Raw genomic sequence first — 16946 nt, 5'->3', positions numbered from 1 at the left:
TTTATTTATTTTTTTAAACATCTTTATTGGGGTATAATTGCTTTACAATGGTGTGTTAGTTTCTGCTTTATAACAAAGTGAATCAGCTATACATATACATATGTTCCCATATGTCTTCCCTCTTGCGTCTCCCTCCCTCCCACTCTCCCCATCCCACCCTTCCAGGCTGTCACAAAGCACCGAGCTAATATCCCTGTGCCTTGCGGCTGCTTCCCCCCAGCTATCTACCTTACTACGTTTGTTAGTGTATATATGTCCATGACTCTCTCTCGCCCTGTCAAAACTCACCCCTCCCCCTCCCCATACCCTCAAGTCCGTTCTCCAGTAGGTCTGCGTCTTTATTCCTATCTTACCCCTAGGTTCTTCATGACATTTTTTTCCCCTTAAATTCCATATATATGTGTTAGCATACGGTATTTGTCTTTTTCTTTCTGACTTACTTCACTCTGTATGACAGACTCTAGGTCTATCCATCTCATTACAAATAGCTCAATTTCATTTCTTTTTAAGGCTGAGTAATATTCCATTGTGTATATGTGCCACATCTTCTTTATCCATTCATCCGATGATGGGCGCTTAGGTTGTTTCCATGTCCTGGCTATTGTAAATAGAGCTGCAATGAACATTTTGGTACATGACTCTTTTTGAATTTTGCTTTTCTCAGGGTATATGCCAAGTAGTGGGATTGCTGGGTCATATGGTAATTCTATTTGTAGTTTTTTAAGGAACCTCCATACTGTTCTCCACAGTGGCTGAACCAATTCACATTCCCACCAGCAGTGCAAGAGTGTCCCCTTTTCTCCACACCCTCTCCAGCATTTATTGTTTCTAGATTTTTTGATGATGGCCATTCTGACTGGTGTGAGATGATATCTCATTGTAGTTTTGATTTGCATTTCTCTAATGATTAATGATGTTGAGCATTCTTTCATGTGTTTGTTGGCATTCTGTATATCTTCTTTGGAGAAATGTCTATTTAGGTCTTCTGCCCATTTTTGGATGGGGTTGTTTGTTTTTTTGTTATTGAGCTGCATGAGCTGCTTGTAAATTTTGGAGATTAATCCTTTGTCAGTTGCTTCATTTGCAAATGTTTTCTCCCATTCTGAGGGTTGTCTTTTGGTCTTGGTTATGGTTTCCTTTGCTGTGCAAAAGCTTTGAAGTTTCATTAGGTCCCAGTTGTTTATTTTTGTTTTTATTTCCATTACTCTAGGAGGTGGGTCAGAAAGGATCTTGCTGTGATTTATGTCATAGAGTGTTCTTCCTATGTTTTCTTCTAAGAGTTTGATAGTTTCTGGCCTTACATTTAGGTCTTTAATCCATTTTGAGCTTATTTTTGTGTATGGTGTTAGGGAGTGATCTAATCTCATACTTTTACACGTACCTGTCCAGTTTTCCCAGCACCATTTATTGAAGAGGCTGTCCTTTCTCCACTGTACATTCCTGCCTCCTTTATCAAAGATAAGGTGTCCATATGTGCGTGGGTTTATCTCTGGGCTTTCTATCCTGTTCCACTGATCTATCTTTCTGTTTTTGTGCCAGTACCATACTGTCTTGATTACTGTTGCTTTCTAATATAGTCTGAAGTCAGGGAGCCTTATTCCTCCAGCTCCTTTTTTCGTTCTCAAGATTGCTTTGGCTATTCGGGGTCTTTTGTGTTTCCATACAAATTGCGAAATTTTTTGTTCTAGTTCTGTGAAAAATGCCAGTGGTAGTTTGATAGGGATTGCATTGAATCTGTAGATTGCTTTGGGTAGTAGAGTCATTTTCACAATGTTGATTCTTCCCATCCAAGAACATGGTATATCTCTCCATCTATTTGTATCATCTTTAATTTCTTTCATCAGTGTCTTATAATTTTCTGCATACAGGTCTTTCGTATCCTTAGGTAGGTTTATTCCTAGATATTTTATTCTTTTTGTTGCAATGGTAAATGGGAGTGTTTTCTTGATTTCACTTTCAGATTTTTCATCATTAGTATACAGGAATGCCAGAGATTTCTGTGCATTAATTTTGTATCCTGCTACTTTACCAAATTCATTGATTAGCTCTAGTAGTTTTCTGGTAGCATCTTTAGGATTCTCTATGTATAGTATCATGTCATCTGCAAACAGTGACAGCTTTACTTCTTCTTTTCCGATTTGGATTCCTTTTATTTCCTTTTCTTCTCTGATTGCTGTGGCTAAAACTTCCAAAACTATGTTGAATAAGAGTGGTGAGAGTGGGCAACCTTGTCTTGTTCCTGATCTTAGTGGAAATGCTTTCAGTTTTTCACCATTGAGGATGATGTTTGCTGTGGGCTTGTCATATATGGCTTTTATTATGTTTAGGAAAGTTCCCTCTATGCCTACTTTCTGGAGGGTTTTTATCATAAATAGGTGTTGAATTTTGTCGAAAGCTTTCTCTGCATCTATTGAGATGATCATATGGTTTTTCTCCTTCAATTTGTTAATATGGTTTATCACATTGATAGATTTGCGTATATTGAAGAATCCTTGCATTCCTGGAATAAACCCCACTTGATCATGGTGTATGATCCTTTTAATGTGCTGTTGGATTCTGTTTGCTAGTATTTTGTTGAGGATTTTTGCATCTATGTTCATCAGTGATATTGGCCTGTAGTTTTCTTTCTTTGTGACATCCTTGTCTGGTTTTGGTATCAAGGTGATGGTGGCCTCGTAGAAGGAATTTGGGAGTGTTCCTCCCTCTGCTATATTTTGGAAGAGTTTGAGAAGGATAGGTGTTAGCTCTTCTCTAAACGTTTGATAGAATTCACCTGTGAAGCCATCTGGTCCTGGGCTTTTGTTTGTTGGAAGGTTTTTAATCACAGTTTCAATTTCAGTGCTTGTGATTGGTCTGTTCATATTTTCTATTTCTTCCTGATTCAGTCTTGGCAGGTTGTGCATTTCTAAGAATTTGTCCATTTCTTCCAGATTGTCCATTTTATTGGCATAGAGTTGCTTGTAGTAATCTCTCATGATTTTTTTTATTTCTGCAGTGTCAGTTGTTACTTCTCCTTTTTCATTTCTAATTCTATTGATTTGAGTCTTCTCCCTTTTTTTCTTGATGAGTCTGGCTAGTGGTTTATCTATTTTGTTTATCTTCTCAAAGAACCAGCTTTTAGTTTTATTGATCTTTGCTATTGTTTCCTTCATTTCTTTTTCATTTATTTCTGATCTGATTTTTATGATTTCTTTCCTTCTGCTAGCTTTGGGGTTTTTTTGTTCTTCTTTCTCTAATTGCTTGAGGTGCAAGGTTAGGTTGTTTATTCGAGATGTTTTCTGCTTCTTAAGGTGGGCTTGTATTGCTATAAACTTCCCCCTTAGAACTGCTTTTGCTGCATCCCATAGGTTTTGGGTCGTTGTGTCTCCATTGTCATTTGTTTCTAGGTATTTTTTTATTTCCTCTTTGATTTCTTCAGTGATCACTTCATTATTAAGTAGTGTATTGTTTAGCCTCCGTGTGTTTGTATTTTTTACAGATCTTTTCCTGTAATTGATATCTAGTCTCATGGCGTTGTGGTCGGAAAAGATACTTGATACAATTTCAGTTTTCTTGAATTTACCAAGGCTTGATTTGTGACCCAAGATATGATCTATCCTGGAGAATGTTCCATGAGCACTTGAGAAAAATGTGTATTCTGTTGTTTTTGGATGGAGTGTCCTATAAATATCAATTAAGTCCATCTTGTTTAATGTATCATTTAAAGCTTGTGTTTCCTTATTTATTTTCATTTTGGATGATCTGTCCATGGGTGAAAGTGGGGTGTTAAAGTCCCCTACTATGAATGTGTTACTGTTGATCTCCCCTTTTATGGTTGTTAGTATTTGCCTTATGTATTGAGGTGCTCCTATGTTGGGTGCATAAATATTTACAATTGTTATATCTTCTTCTTGGATCGATCCCTTGATCATTATGTAGTGTCCTTCTTTGTCCCTTTTAATAGTCCTTATTTTAAAGTCTATTTTGTCTGATATGAGAATTGCTACTCCAGCTTTCTTTTGGTTTCCATTTGCATGGAATATCTTTTTCCATCCCCTTACTTTCAGTCTGTATGTGTCTCTAGTTCTGAAGTGGGTCTCTTGTAGACAGCATATATAAGGGTCTTGTTTTTGTATCCATTCAGCTATTCTGTGTCTCTTGGTGGGAGCATTTAGTCCATTTACATTTAAGGTAATTATCGATATGTATGTTCCTATTTCCATTTTATATATTGTTTTGGGTTCGCTACTATAGGTCATTTCCTTCTCTTGTGTTTCGTGTCTAGAGAAGTTCCTTTAGCATTTGTTGTAAAGCTGGTTTGGTGGTGCTGAACTCTCTCAGCTTTTGCTTGTCTGTAAAGGTTTTAATTTCTCCATCAAATGTGAATGAGATCCTTGCTGGGTAGAGTAGTCTTGGTTGCAGGCTATTCTCCTTCATCACTTTCAGTATGTCCTGCCACTCCCTTCTGGCTTGTAGGGTTTCTGCTGAGAGATCAGCTGTTAACCTTATGGGGATTCCCTTGTGTGTTATTTGTTGTTTTTCCCTTGCTGCTTTTAATATGCTTTCTTTGTATTTAATTTTTGACAGTTTGATTAATATGTGTCTTGGCGTGTTTCTCCTTGTATTTATCCTGTATGGGACCCTCTGTGCTTCCTGGACTTGATTAACTATTTCCTTTCCCATATTAGGGAAGTTTTCAACTATAATCTCTTCAAATATTTTCTCAGTCCCTTTCTTTCTTTCTTCTTCTTCTGGAACCCCTATAATTCGAATGTTGGTGCGTTTCATGTTGTCCCAGAGGTCTCTGAGACTGTCCTCAGTTCTTTTCATTCTTTTTTCTTTATTCTGCTCTGCAGTAGTTATTTCCACTACTTTATCTTCCAGGTCACTTATCCGTTCTTCTGCCTCAGTTATTCTGCTATTGATCCTATCTAGAGTGATTTTAATTTCATTTATTGCATTGTTCATCGTTGCTTGTTTCATCTTTAGTTCTTGTAGGTCCTTGTTAACTGTTTCTTGCATTTTGTCCATTCTACTTCCAAGATTTCGGATCATCCTTACTATCATTATTCTGAATTCTTTTTCAGGTAGATTGCCTATTTCCTCTTCATTTGTTAGGTCTGGTGGGTTTTTATCTTGCTCCTTCATCTGCTGTGTGTTTTTCTGTCTTCTCATTTTGCTTATCTTACTGTGTTTGGGGTCTCCTTTTTGCAGGCTGCACGTTCGTAGTTCCCGTTGTTTTTGATGTCTGTCTCCAGTGGCTAAGGTTGTTTCAGTGGGTTGTGTAGGCTTCCTGGTGGAGGGGACTAGTGCCTGTGTTGTGCTGGATGAGGCTGGGTCTTGTCTCTCTAGTGGGCAGGTTCACGTCTGGTGGTGTGTTTTGGGGTGTCTGTGGCCTTATTATGATTTTAGGCAGCCTCTCTGCTAATGGGTGGGGTTGTGTTCCTGTTTTGCTAGTTGTTTGGCATAGGTTGTCCAGCACTGTGGCTTGCTGGTCGTTGAGTGAAGCTGGGTGCTGGTGTTAAGATGGAGGTCTCTGGGATATTTCCACCGTTTAATATTATGTGGAGCTGGGAGGTCTCTTGTTGACCAGTGTCCTGAAGTTGGCTCTCCTACCTCAGAGGCAGAGCCCTGACTCCTGGCTGGAGCACCAAGAGCCTTTCATCCACACAGCTCAGAATAAAAGGGAGAAAAAGTAGGGAGAATTAGTAGAAGTATGAGTAAAGAAAGAAGGAAAGGAGGAAAGGAAGGAAGGAAGAAGCAAAGAAGGAAAGAAAGGAGGGAGGGAGGGAGGGAGGGAGGAAGGAAGGAAGGAGGGAAAGAAGGAAAAAAGACAGAAAGAAAGATGATACAGTAAAAATAAAATAAAGTATAATATAGTTATTGAATTAAAAAATATTTAGAAAAAAAAAAAAAGGGACGGATAGAACCTTAGGACAAATGTTGGAAGCAAAGCTATACAGAGAAAATCTTACACAGAAGCATACACATACACCTTCACAAAAAGAGGTAAAGGGGGAAAAAATCATAAATCCTGCTCCCTGAGACCACCTCCTCAATTTGGGGTGATTCGTTGTCTAAAGGAGGGAAGGAAGGAAGGAAAGAAAGAAAGAACGAAGGTAAAGTATAATAAAGTTATTACAATTAAACTTAATTATTAAGAAAAAGAATTTTTTAAAAAAAGTCATGGACGGATAGAGCCCTAGGACAAATGGTGGAAGCAAGAGTATACAGACCAGATCTCACACAGAAGCATACACGTACACATTCACAAAAAGAGGAAAAGGGAAAAAAATCATAGATCTCGCTCCTAAATTCCACCTCTTCAATTTGGGATCATTCCTTGTCTATTCAGGTATTCCACAGATGCAGGGTATATCAAGTTGATTGTGGAGCTTTAATCCGCTGCTTCTGTGGCTGCTGGGAGAGATTTCCCTTTCTCTTCTCTGTTCTCACAGCTCACAGGAGCTCAGCTTTGGATTTGGCCCTGCCTCTGCGTGTAGGTCGCTGGAGGGCGTCTGTTTTTTCGCTCAGACAGGACGGGGTTAAAGGAGCCGCTGATTCGGGGCCTCCGGCTCACTCAGGCCGGGGGTTGGGGGATGGGGGAAGGAGGGGCACTGCGTGCGGGGCCGGCCTGCGGCGGCAGAGGCAGCGTGACGTTGCGGCAGAGGCCGGCGTGACGTTGCACCAGCCTGAGGCCCGCCGTGCGTTGTCCCGGGGAAGTTGTCCCTGGATCCCGGGAACCTGGCAGTGGCGGGCTGCACAGGCTCCGCGGAAGAGGGGTGTGGAGAGTGACCTGTGCTCGCACACAGGCCCCTTGGTGGCGGCAGCAGCAGCCTTAGCGTCTCCCGCCCGTCTCTGGGGTCCGCGGTTTTAGCCGCGGCTCGCGCCCGTCTCTGGGGTTTGCGCTTTCAGCCGCGGCTCGCGCCCGTCTCGGGGGCTCGCGCTTTTAGCCGCGGCTCGCGCCCGCACAGACATTTTTTAAACAGAAGGACAGCCTGAAATTTTATTTCATTTGCCATATTTCTGTTTAACTTGAGTGAGGTTACCTTTGTGAGAGCACAGGAGGCCTATCACCTACATGGTGTGATTTGAGGAATAAGAAAAGACTGCGATTAAAAAATGTTTCTCGGGCTTCCCTGGTGGCGCAGTGGTTGAGAGTCCGCCTGCCGATGCAGGGGACGCGGGTTCGTGCCCCGGTCCGGGAAGATCCCACATGCCGCGGAGCGGCTGGGTCCGTGAACCATGGCCGCTGAGCCTGCGTGTCTAGAGCCTATACTCCACGACGGGAGAGGCCACAACAGTGAGAGGCCCGCGTGCCGGAAAAAAAAAAAAAAAAAAAAAAATGTTTCTCGAGGGACATGCCACAATATCTGAAACTGTCACATTATTTAGTTCTTTGCATTTTGTAAGGACTACATATGTCTGCTATTAGGGGCTAAATCTATAATATTAACATTAAGCATTATCTGTTATCAAGTATTTAGGTTTAATTAGTTGACAAGAATAACTCTAGACCAGGGGTCAGCAAACTGTATGTAAAGAGCCAGATCGTAAATATTTCCAGCTCTGTGGTCTCTGTCACAACTATTAAACTCTGCCATTGTAGCACAAGAGCTTCTATAACCAATATATAAACAAACGAGCATGGTTGTTTTCCAATAAAATTTTGCTTATGGATACTGAAGCGTGAATTTCATATAATTTTCATGTATCACAAATGACAATCTTTTGATTTTTAAAAACCATTTAAAAATGTAAAAGCCATTCTTAGCTCATGAGCTGTACAAAACCAGTTGGTGGGCCAGTTCTGACCCATGACAAGAGGGGAGATTTTGAGTAGGGGGAGGCAGTTACTACCCCACAAGGACACTCTTAGCCAGTTTCCCTAGGACACTGGGAATCGTGGAAGGAAAAGCTCTTATAAAGAAGGTGTGTAAAAACCTCTGCATCATCTGCAGCTTCTCTCTCCCATTCCTTTGCTTCTCAGTATCTCACTCCAGCAGCAGCAGTAGATTTAACCTGAAGGTAACGATGCTTAAGCTCTCAGGATCCTCGCTTGATTCAGCTTCCCTGGGAGGAGCCCTAGCTGCATGTGCAACCTGCTCTTAGGTTTTCATAAATTTACAAGAATAGGATAAAATTATTCTGACCTGAACCAGCAAATTATAAAAAGTTTTTTCCAGATCATATCGAAAGCAGTCATTCTTTAAGCAGAACAGAAACATTTCAAGTAGAATTAATGTGTAAGCTATTTTGATAAGTTTTTTATAATTTAATTAATGCTAATCATATGAACATACTGGAAATACATTTGCATTTCTTGTTGATTTGAGATTAATACTGATACCAACAGAGATACCATAAAATTATAAAATGCCACTGAAACAATGCTATCAATGACACACTAATTAATAGATGACAAATTCAAAGAGTATATAAGAAGTCACTTAATAGGTAAACTTGAAAAGCACTGAGATATTACTGTTCACTGAGCATGAAAGCCTAACGTTTCTCTCAGTCTGACTAAACTAGACAAGCTTCTTCTTGACGCTAGGTCCTAACCTCCCTCTTTTATTTTTAGAGCATTTTCTTTTTTGCAAATTGTTTTAGACATCATGGTTTTGTTTTTTTTTTTTTTTTTGCATTTTCTATGATTGTAAGCATTTCCTGTCACTTTATCAGAAAGTTCGGGTTTCCCAGGGATTTGGAAAAGGAACACATATGTTGGGGCATGGCTGTGTGATCAGGGGGAAGTGCTTATTTTTTAAAATTATTATATAAGTTTCAGGCAAACAGTATTATAATTTGACATCTGTATACACTAGAAAGCAATCACCACCACAAATCTAGTTGCCATCCATCACCGTATAGTTGAATCGCTGTCTGATATACATTCTATCTCTCCCCTCTGCAACATTTCCTCTACAGAGTGACCTTTCTAAATCAGAAATTCAATCAGATTCTACACGATGCCTCAAGAATGAAGTCCAAACATCTGAGTGGGCATTAAACGGCCTCAGCAATCTAATATCGATCCAGTAACACAATGTTCTCTTATATTTCCATCTTTTATTCTATCTGCACTATTCACTAGGCAGGCTACCTTACACACACTTTGAACTTAGTTTTGTATCTTCTCCTTGTCTTTACTTCAAAGACCTAAGGTAGTTTTCCTTCTACTTCTTGGACTTTGAAAAATATTACTCATTCCTAAAAGCACTGTTCCTTTTGGCAAGCTTCCATGAGCCTCTGAAGAGTATCCATCACTTTCTCCTCCTCAATCTCAAGGCAAATTTACAAGTATGAACTCCTTTGACACTTATCCCATTTGGGGAGTGATTTATGGTTATTGTTACACATGGTTAGGTGACTATCCCATTAGAGTATAAGACCCAGAGAACAGAGGTAAACATTTATCTTTCAGTCCCTCTACTACCTGCCATAGTGCCTTAAATGAGGTATCACATAAATATGTCTTGAATGAACAAGCAAACAAATAAAAGAATACCTGTAATGAAAAGGAAATATTTATTAGCATACTTGTTTTTGCAGGGCACTGGCTATGTCAGAGGGTATCTATGCTCAAGAAAAAATTGAGCTAAACATCAATTTTACTAATAATTTGCTATTTGTGTCTTAAGATAACTAACTAACTAAGTTTCCTAAAGACTTTTCTTCAAAGTTGAAAAACTGACCCCCACCTCATGGAGTTTTCTTCCTTTCCAACTCTTGCTCTACCCACGGTGTTTTCAACACCCATGGAGATGTTTTATCCAATCAAGTTCTTTGATAAGCTTGACTCCCAGCAATCTCTGCATTCAAGGGTGTGCAACAAAACCATCTCTCCAAAAGAAAAAAGCCTTGATTTTTAGCATTTGACAGTTTTCATGGTATAAATACTCTCAGTATTTCCAGTTTCAAGATGGCTGTACTCAACAACCAGCCTTCAATAGTCCTAAAAATTCAGCAATCACTGCCTGTTAGCAGGTACAAACTAGCTCCAGTACACCACTGTTTTTACACTCAGTTTTCAACAACCTACTCCTAGAGATACATCGTGGACCTGAGGCTTCCCCCTTTGAAATCTTAACTACATGGATGATGTTCCTACCCAAATCCTTTATCTCTGTCTCTATCATGGTGCCACTTATCAAACCTAGATCCCATGGTGAATCACTTCAACTTTCTTTTGATAGTGTCACCTATATGCTAATTCCCTAACCCTTCGATCATCTCTATTTTTTGTGTGTGTGGGAAATTTCAACCTTCTGCTATATGTTACTACATCAGAATCTGAAAGCTGAGAAATCCTGAGAAAAACTCACAGCCACATGAATTGTTTTTTTTTTTTTTTTTTTTTTTCCTATTTTTTTTTTTTTTTTTTTTCCGGTACGCGGGCCTCTCACTGTTGTGGCCTCTCCCGTTATGGAGCACAGGCTCCGGACGCGCAGGCTCAGCGGCCATGGCTCACGGGCCCAGCCGCTCAGCGGCATGTGGGCTCTTCCCGGACCGGGGCACGAACCCGTGTCCCCTGCATCGGCAGGCGGACTCTCAACCACTGCGCCACCAGGGAAGCCCCACATGAATTGTTTTAACAACAGATTTATGCTAGGAATTCCTCTTATGTGAGCCTGAAGCGTTTGTCTTTCTATTTCCTTCCCTTTTTCCAGCCTCCTCTACCTTGTGCATCTCTATCATAGCCCTTGTCTTATATATAAGCATTTCTTGTCCTGTAGACAACCACAGAGAAGATTAGGGAAATATAGTATGAGTCCATCAACTTTTCACTCCTATATCAGAAGCTTAGCATTCTCTGCAAGGACTCACACACCATTTCCTCAAATTTCAGAATAGGAACTTGTCCTTTCTTATTCCAAAGAATGTCCCTCCTTCCATCCTCTTGACTACATTTACTTCTTTCTCCTCTGAGATGTTATTATATCACTTATTCTCCATCTGATAAATCTGCAACTTCATTCTTGCAGCTAGTTCCTGTCCTAACAATCTATAAATATGTTAAAATTGATCTTAGTAAATAATAAAAACTCCTACCCAACCACGCAGTAAAAGTAACATCTCTTTTTTCATGGTAGAACCTTCTCACTCTTGACCAATCTCTCTCTTACCTTCTCATTCAAGTTGCTTAACAGGTTAGTCTCTATTTAATCACCCACTTTCCCTCTTTTAGTCATTATTATAAAATACAGATACAATATAGAAAAATGTACAACTTTAGTATAAAGATGAATACAAAACAAAAACAAGAAAATATTAGCTGCAATCCCACCAAGTGGCTACACTATTGGCATTTTGGCACATTTTCTTTCAGGCTTGTTTCTAAACCCGTATATATACATGTATATGTGTGTGTGTGTGTGAGTGTGTGTGTGTGTGTGTGTTCAATGTTGGAATTAGATTATATATAGATTTTTATATGTATATATTTTCATTTGTCATTTTTAATGGGCATTGCTCAATTATATACACTTTTCTTTAAAAGCTTGATTTTTTAATGACTGCATTATATTTTAGGGAATAAATGAACCCTAATTGACACAGCTATTCATACATGCCATTCATTGAAGATCTCTATGAAATCAGGCTTTAACCTCAACTGCTTCACTTAGCAATGACCTCCTAATTGCCAAAGCCAACAGGCTCATTCCTCTCGCCATCTTACTTGAACTTTTTGCAACAGCTGACAATGCAATATACTCCTCTTTTCTTAAAATATTTTTACCTTGTCTTTAATAACGTCAGATTTTTATCATCATTTTTACCCAATTTCTCTAATCACTTTCCTCAGCAAACTTTGCTTCTCTCTCATCTCCACACTCAATGGTTCTGTTCTTTTCACTTTATTCTTGAACATTTTTCATCCAAAGCATGACTTTAAATAACATATGCACACAAAAAGTTTGGATTGGAAAGAGTAATGATTTCCTTTTCTTAAATATTTGTTTGTTTTACAGTCCTCATAGGTAAGAAAACTTTTCCACTGGTTTATTTTTTGACATTCAAAAATGTCTGGATTACACCTTTGGGAAAGATAAAAAGGGGCCAATAGTGTTCCTGCCTGATTCACAAGTGACAGTATCAACTTCAGAAGTCAGGTAAATAACAACTTCAGGCCAAGTGAAGGTGGGAAGCTTTATACTTATTATATTTGACTGAGCAACTAGCATTATTTTCAATAGGTAGAGAAAAATTTAGTCAAATTTACACATTAAATCACTAACTTATCAAGATGTAGTTTGAAGAAAGATTTCTTTTTTGACCCTGTCCTACAAGACGTTATTTGATTTACAAAGTGAACTTTGTTATAACTATGTTGCTACTGAAACACTGCAAAGTAGTGAAATCAATCTGGCTTCTCTTCTTTGGGTCAGCATGAAGTAAAGGAGCATACTATCTCATTTTCCTCCAGGTAGCTTTTATGGAAATTAGTCATATAAACACATCTTCTTTCTCAGAGGTAGAAAGACTCAGTGTTCCACAAGGTTAGCTTATTCTCTATAGTATACCCAGGCAGAATATTAAAAGCAAAACAATTTCATGAGGTTTTTATAACAAAAACTATTCTATGATCTGGTGATGGTCATAACAGTATTTTGTTGAGCTAACTAGGGAATTTTCTTTGGTCCCAGCTCTTACAAGAGCCATTCTGTCTAACAACAGTAGAGGACAGGCAGGAGAGATGAAATCCTCATACCTTATATTTATAGAGCACTTTCAACTCTTACAAACTAGCTTATCTTTTACTTCATTTGATTTTCATCTTAAATTTGAGAAACATGTCAGAGCAATAATTTCTACCCTCATTGAACATATTGAGATATTGAGGCTTGAATGACTGAACTGACTTGTTAAATTTGAATACAAACTCAAACCCCATGACTCTTAACCCAGATAGTGTTCTCTTCTACCAGTATTTATTTTGACTGTCATTAAATAACAATTACTTTTTCTTTTAATTCATTCCAACTCATCTCACATACTTCACATGTGTTTTCTTTTAAATGAAAAGGACAAGAAAAGAGTAAACATAGCAGCACATTTTCTCCCCTATTGGCTTTACACCCTTTTATTAGCTGGGTCTCATTTGTTTCTACTTTATGACACACACCTCAAAATTTGATTTCTAACAACATGATCAATAACACAAATCTATTCAGTGAACCAATTTGGAAGTGCAGTGAAAAGAGTAACTATGGTGTCATGGAAATCACCTTCCTACAATGGATCTTAGTTTCCTCCACAAACAAATGAGTACAGAACTACCTGTCTCACAGGGATACTGAACAGAGCTACCGCCTACCAACTGCCCTGGTGAAAACCTTGGGAATCTTTCCAAGCATCTTTCCCTTTCTCTCACTGTTCATGTACCTAAAGACAGCAAGTGCTGTTGATTCTATGCCCTGAAAAGCTCTGGAATTTGTCCTTCCTACCCCATCTCCACTAATTCTCAGTTTAGATCTTCACCACTTTACTGGAATTACTGTTTATTTATATCTTGAGACTCCTTAGGGTCCTGCATTTTTACTTTTCAGTGTGTTCTTGATGCATTTGATTGTCAAGTGGACAGTTTTAATTAGATACAGATAGTTTTCTTGGCTTCTTTATACTCCTAACATTTTTTTTACTTAGATGATATGCCTTTATCCATCAGTACCAGTAGAAACCAAGAGGAAGTGCAAATGGAGCCCAAAAGGCTCCAGAGAAGCCAACTGAGCTCACATTTACAAGGGAATGATATCTTCCATGGTTAATCCCAAATTTGCTTACATGGAGGCTTTTCTATAAATCCTAGTACTCTATCACAAAATGTATGTTTTCCTCCATTGGAAAAGCCATTCCCGATATGAAGATTTAATTTAATGAAGATACCTACTGACTGTCAAATAAAGGTATTTCACTGAACATGTTTCAAATAAATTTTAAGCTTTAGTCTATTACACTAAGAGATACTCCTTAAGATGTACATTCTGCAGTAAGATTCTAAGAATATCTGGAATCCAAATCTCCTTGAAAATCTAAGTCCCATAAGTTATGTGGAATTTTCAAGTTCAAAAAATAATACTTACACCAAAGTTGGTAGCGGCAAATCGATCTGAAGCAGAAACCTGTACATTCGTTGTAACAGTTGTGTGAGCATAGAAAGCATTTATATTTGCCAGCAAGGTACTCATTACAGCAGGGACACCGGGGCACATGTATTTAGAAGACAGACATGAAAAGTGCCTGCAAGACAAAAACATTAAGTGCTTTAAAAAGAGAATCTAATTAATTCACATAGCAGTGTATCCTCTAACATCAGCAATTAAGTAATTCCTCTCCTCTTATCTATGAAAAGGAGAGAAAACTCTTACAATTACTAATTGAAAGAGAAAGCAATTTCAGCCTTTTAAAAACTTCTCATTCACAAATGTGAAGTGGCTTAATTAGAATGTGATTTGCCACAAGGATATGTGCATAATTTCTTTCAACTGGGAGTGTTGTGTGTACACACAAAAAGTGCAATTTCCAGTGGAATCTAACACTGTCGAAAAGCAATAATCCAGGAGTTTCCCTTTCTCTGGCAACTCTGTCCTCAATTACTTCAGTTCCTGAAATGTTGAATTGCAACCAGAATGTTCTTTCACACTTGTATTCCTCTCACACCAATAAGGTAAACAAGAGGCCCTCCTTTCATTGCACACTGATTGAACAAGTCAACTTAACATCTGACCTGAGTCCAGTTTGAGAGCTTTTGTTATTAAGGAGTATCTTCCACAAGGAGTTTTTGTTTATTGAGGTTTTGCTAAAGCCAGAATTTAATTAAGCAAACAAATGAACAGTGAAGACAAACTGAATTATGCCAGCTTTATGCTTAAAGACCATTTCTTTTAAACATTGAATAACAGTATCATTTACAGACATCAGAAGCATCAAGTGTTCAATTCCATTACTTCTCTCAGGAAAATTTGTTTCATTTGAATTCTAACAAAAGACTTAAAAATTGAAAGCACAACTTGTGATAAAAGTGAAAAGATAAAATACCCATGGAAGAAAGCAATTTTCATTACCTAATCTGATCCTATTTTGCTCTCATATCTCAGTAATTTATCCAACACCAAGGCATCTCTGAATTTTGTATTATTGAACACAAGCACAGAATGTACCCACATAAATAAATGCTCCAAGTGGCAGCTCAAAAGAAATGGATGGAGGTCCTGGAAATGTTGCTTTTCTTAGACTTTAGCCAGGCCACTCATCTAACTTCCATTAGCTAATAAATGTAGGCTAAATTATTTTTATTTATTTATTTTTTTACAGTACATGGGCCTCTCACTGTTGTGGCCTCTCCCGTTGCGGAGCACGGGCTCCGGACGCGCAGGCTCAGCGGCCATGGCTCACGGGCCCAGCCGCTCCGTGGCATGTGGGATCTTCCCGGACCGGGGCACAACCCGTGTCCCCTGCATCGGCAGGCGGACTCTCAACCACTGCGCCACCAAGGAAGCCCTAGGCTACATTTTTAAACACAGATCTTTGAGGATCATGAAGAGCAAAGTATGCCATGAGAGTTACATGATCTGTGTGATGTAACCCTGGAATTAGATGATCACTACTTTCTTCTTTTAGGTAAATGATGCATATTTTGACTTTATTATACACTACTTATAATTTATATCTATTAAGAATACCATAAGTGACATAAATATATTAAAAATAGAAATTAAATAAAAACTAGCATATGGTATCACATTTCTTTCTTTTTTCATAACTGTCAAATAATTAGATTTGTTAGACCCAAGTCAGAGGTCAAGAGATATGGAATGTGCAATGCCTAAATGGGATAGTGTGGGAGATGGCAAAAGGGAAATATACATACCTAGGTGGGAACAAGAGATAGACGATCACCAACTGTCAAAATAAACTGGTGAGGAACTCAAAGACCAGAAGTTTATTTTCCTTAGCAGGCATTATCTATTTAAAGAGATTCTGGAGGTCACCAGAATGAATAATCTTGTTCTTGGTTTTAAACCAGAATTAGTATTCTCCTAATGCAGGTGTGTTACTTAGTCTGTACTGCTTGCAGCTGCCACCCAGTGATTTTTGTTGTCCGGTAAGAGCAGTAGCAACAGCTCAGCAGGTACTTTAAGTAGAACAATGGAGGAACATAAGAATATTCTGCTTAAGGCGTTCCATGGTGTGAATTTGATAAGTGAAATAGAAAGTTCTGTTTTGAAGATGATGCAATTATAAGGCATCTTAGGGAAAAATGAGTGCCATATGGGAAGACCAGGGATATCAACAACCAAGCTCTGTCTATTTTATACTTTGACTTGATTCAGCCAATATCTTAATGATGAAAATGCCCTATGAAATTGTGGCTTTGCAATCTCAAAGCAATGTTTTACAACCAAAATGAGAGGTTTAACAAATAATTTATGTTAGATATGAAAATTTATGGGTAATATAGGCAAAAAGCTATGTAAATAAATGTAATTTAGAGTTTCTTAGTTTAATGAAATATTTGCTATGTGTTTATAATTTAATGTTAATACATATTATTCATAAACAATTAGAAAACAGGAAAATAAACTGCCATTCACACTGCTGTTCTCTAAAAAATAAATTCAATTTATAGCCAAATAGTATAATTATAATACTTTCTCTTATCAGAATTGATGAAAAATAGAATTATAATTGATTCTATTGTTTTTCTACTCCTTAACCTTTCATTTTTTTTTTAATGTTAAAGGCATCTGGGCAAAGTATTCTCCCTTTAACAACTACACATTTACTATATTTCTGGGACTATTCTTCCTGATAGGGATCTTGAGTTGATTAAAACATGGTCCTGGTGTAAAAAATTAATGTATACCCTAATTCAGAGGCATGCACGTTAAAACCTCATTTTGTTACACAAGAGAAAGTGCTGTTACAGAGGTATGTAACGGTTTGAGTGGGCCATGGGATGG

The 16946-nt window shown here is 38.3% G+C and overlaps 1 protein-coding gene across 2 annotated transcripts in view; it reads right to left on the bottom strand.

Moving 5' to 3' along the window:
- Nucleotides 1-16946, bottom strand: part of UNC13C (unc-13 homolog C) — a 597834-nt gene that overhangs the window by 273380 nt on the left and 307508 nt on the right. For both annotated transcript variants that reach the window (XM_065872546.1, XM_065872547.1), the window contains one exon: nucleotides 14067-14223. In XM_065872546.1, the coding sequence (XP_065728618.1) occupies nucleotides 14067-14223 (157 nt within the window). The remainder of the gene's footprint in view (nucleotides 1-14066; nucleotides 14224-16946) is intronic.

This window comes from Phocoena phocoena, chromosome 2, assembly GCF_963924675.1.
Source record: "Phocoena phocoena chromosome 2, mPhoPho1.1, whole genome shotgun sequence".
NCBI classification, from domain to species: domain Eukaryota; kingdom Metazoa; phylum Chordata; class Mammalia; order Artiodactyla; family Phocoenidae; genus Phocoena; species Phocoena phocoena.
The sequence above is the reverse complement of the archived record's forward strand: the minus strand, read 5'-3'. Positions and strand labels throughout refer to the sequence as shown.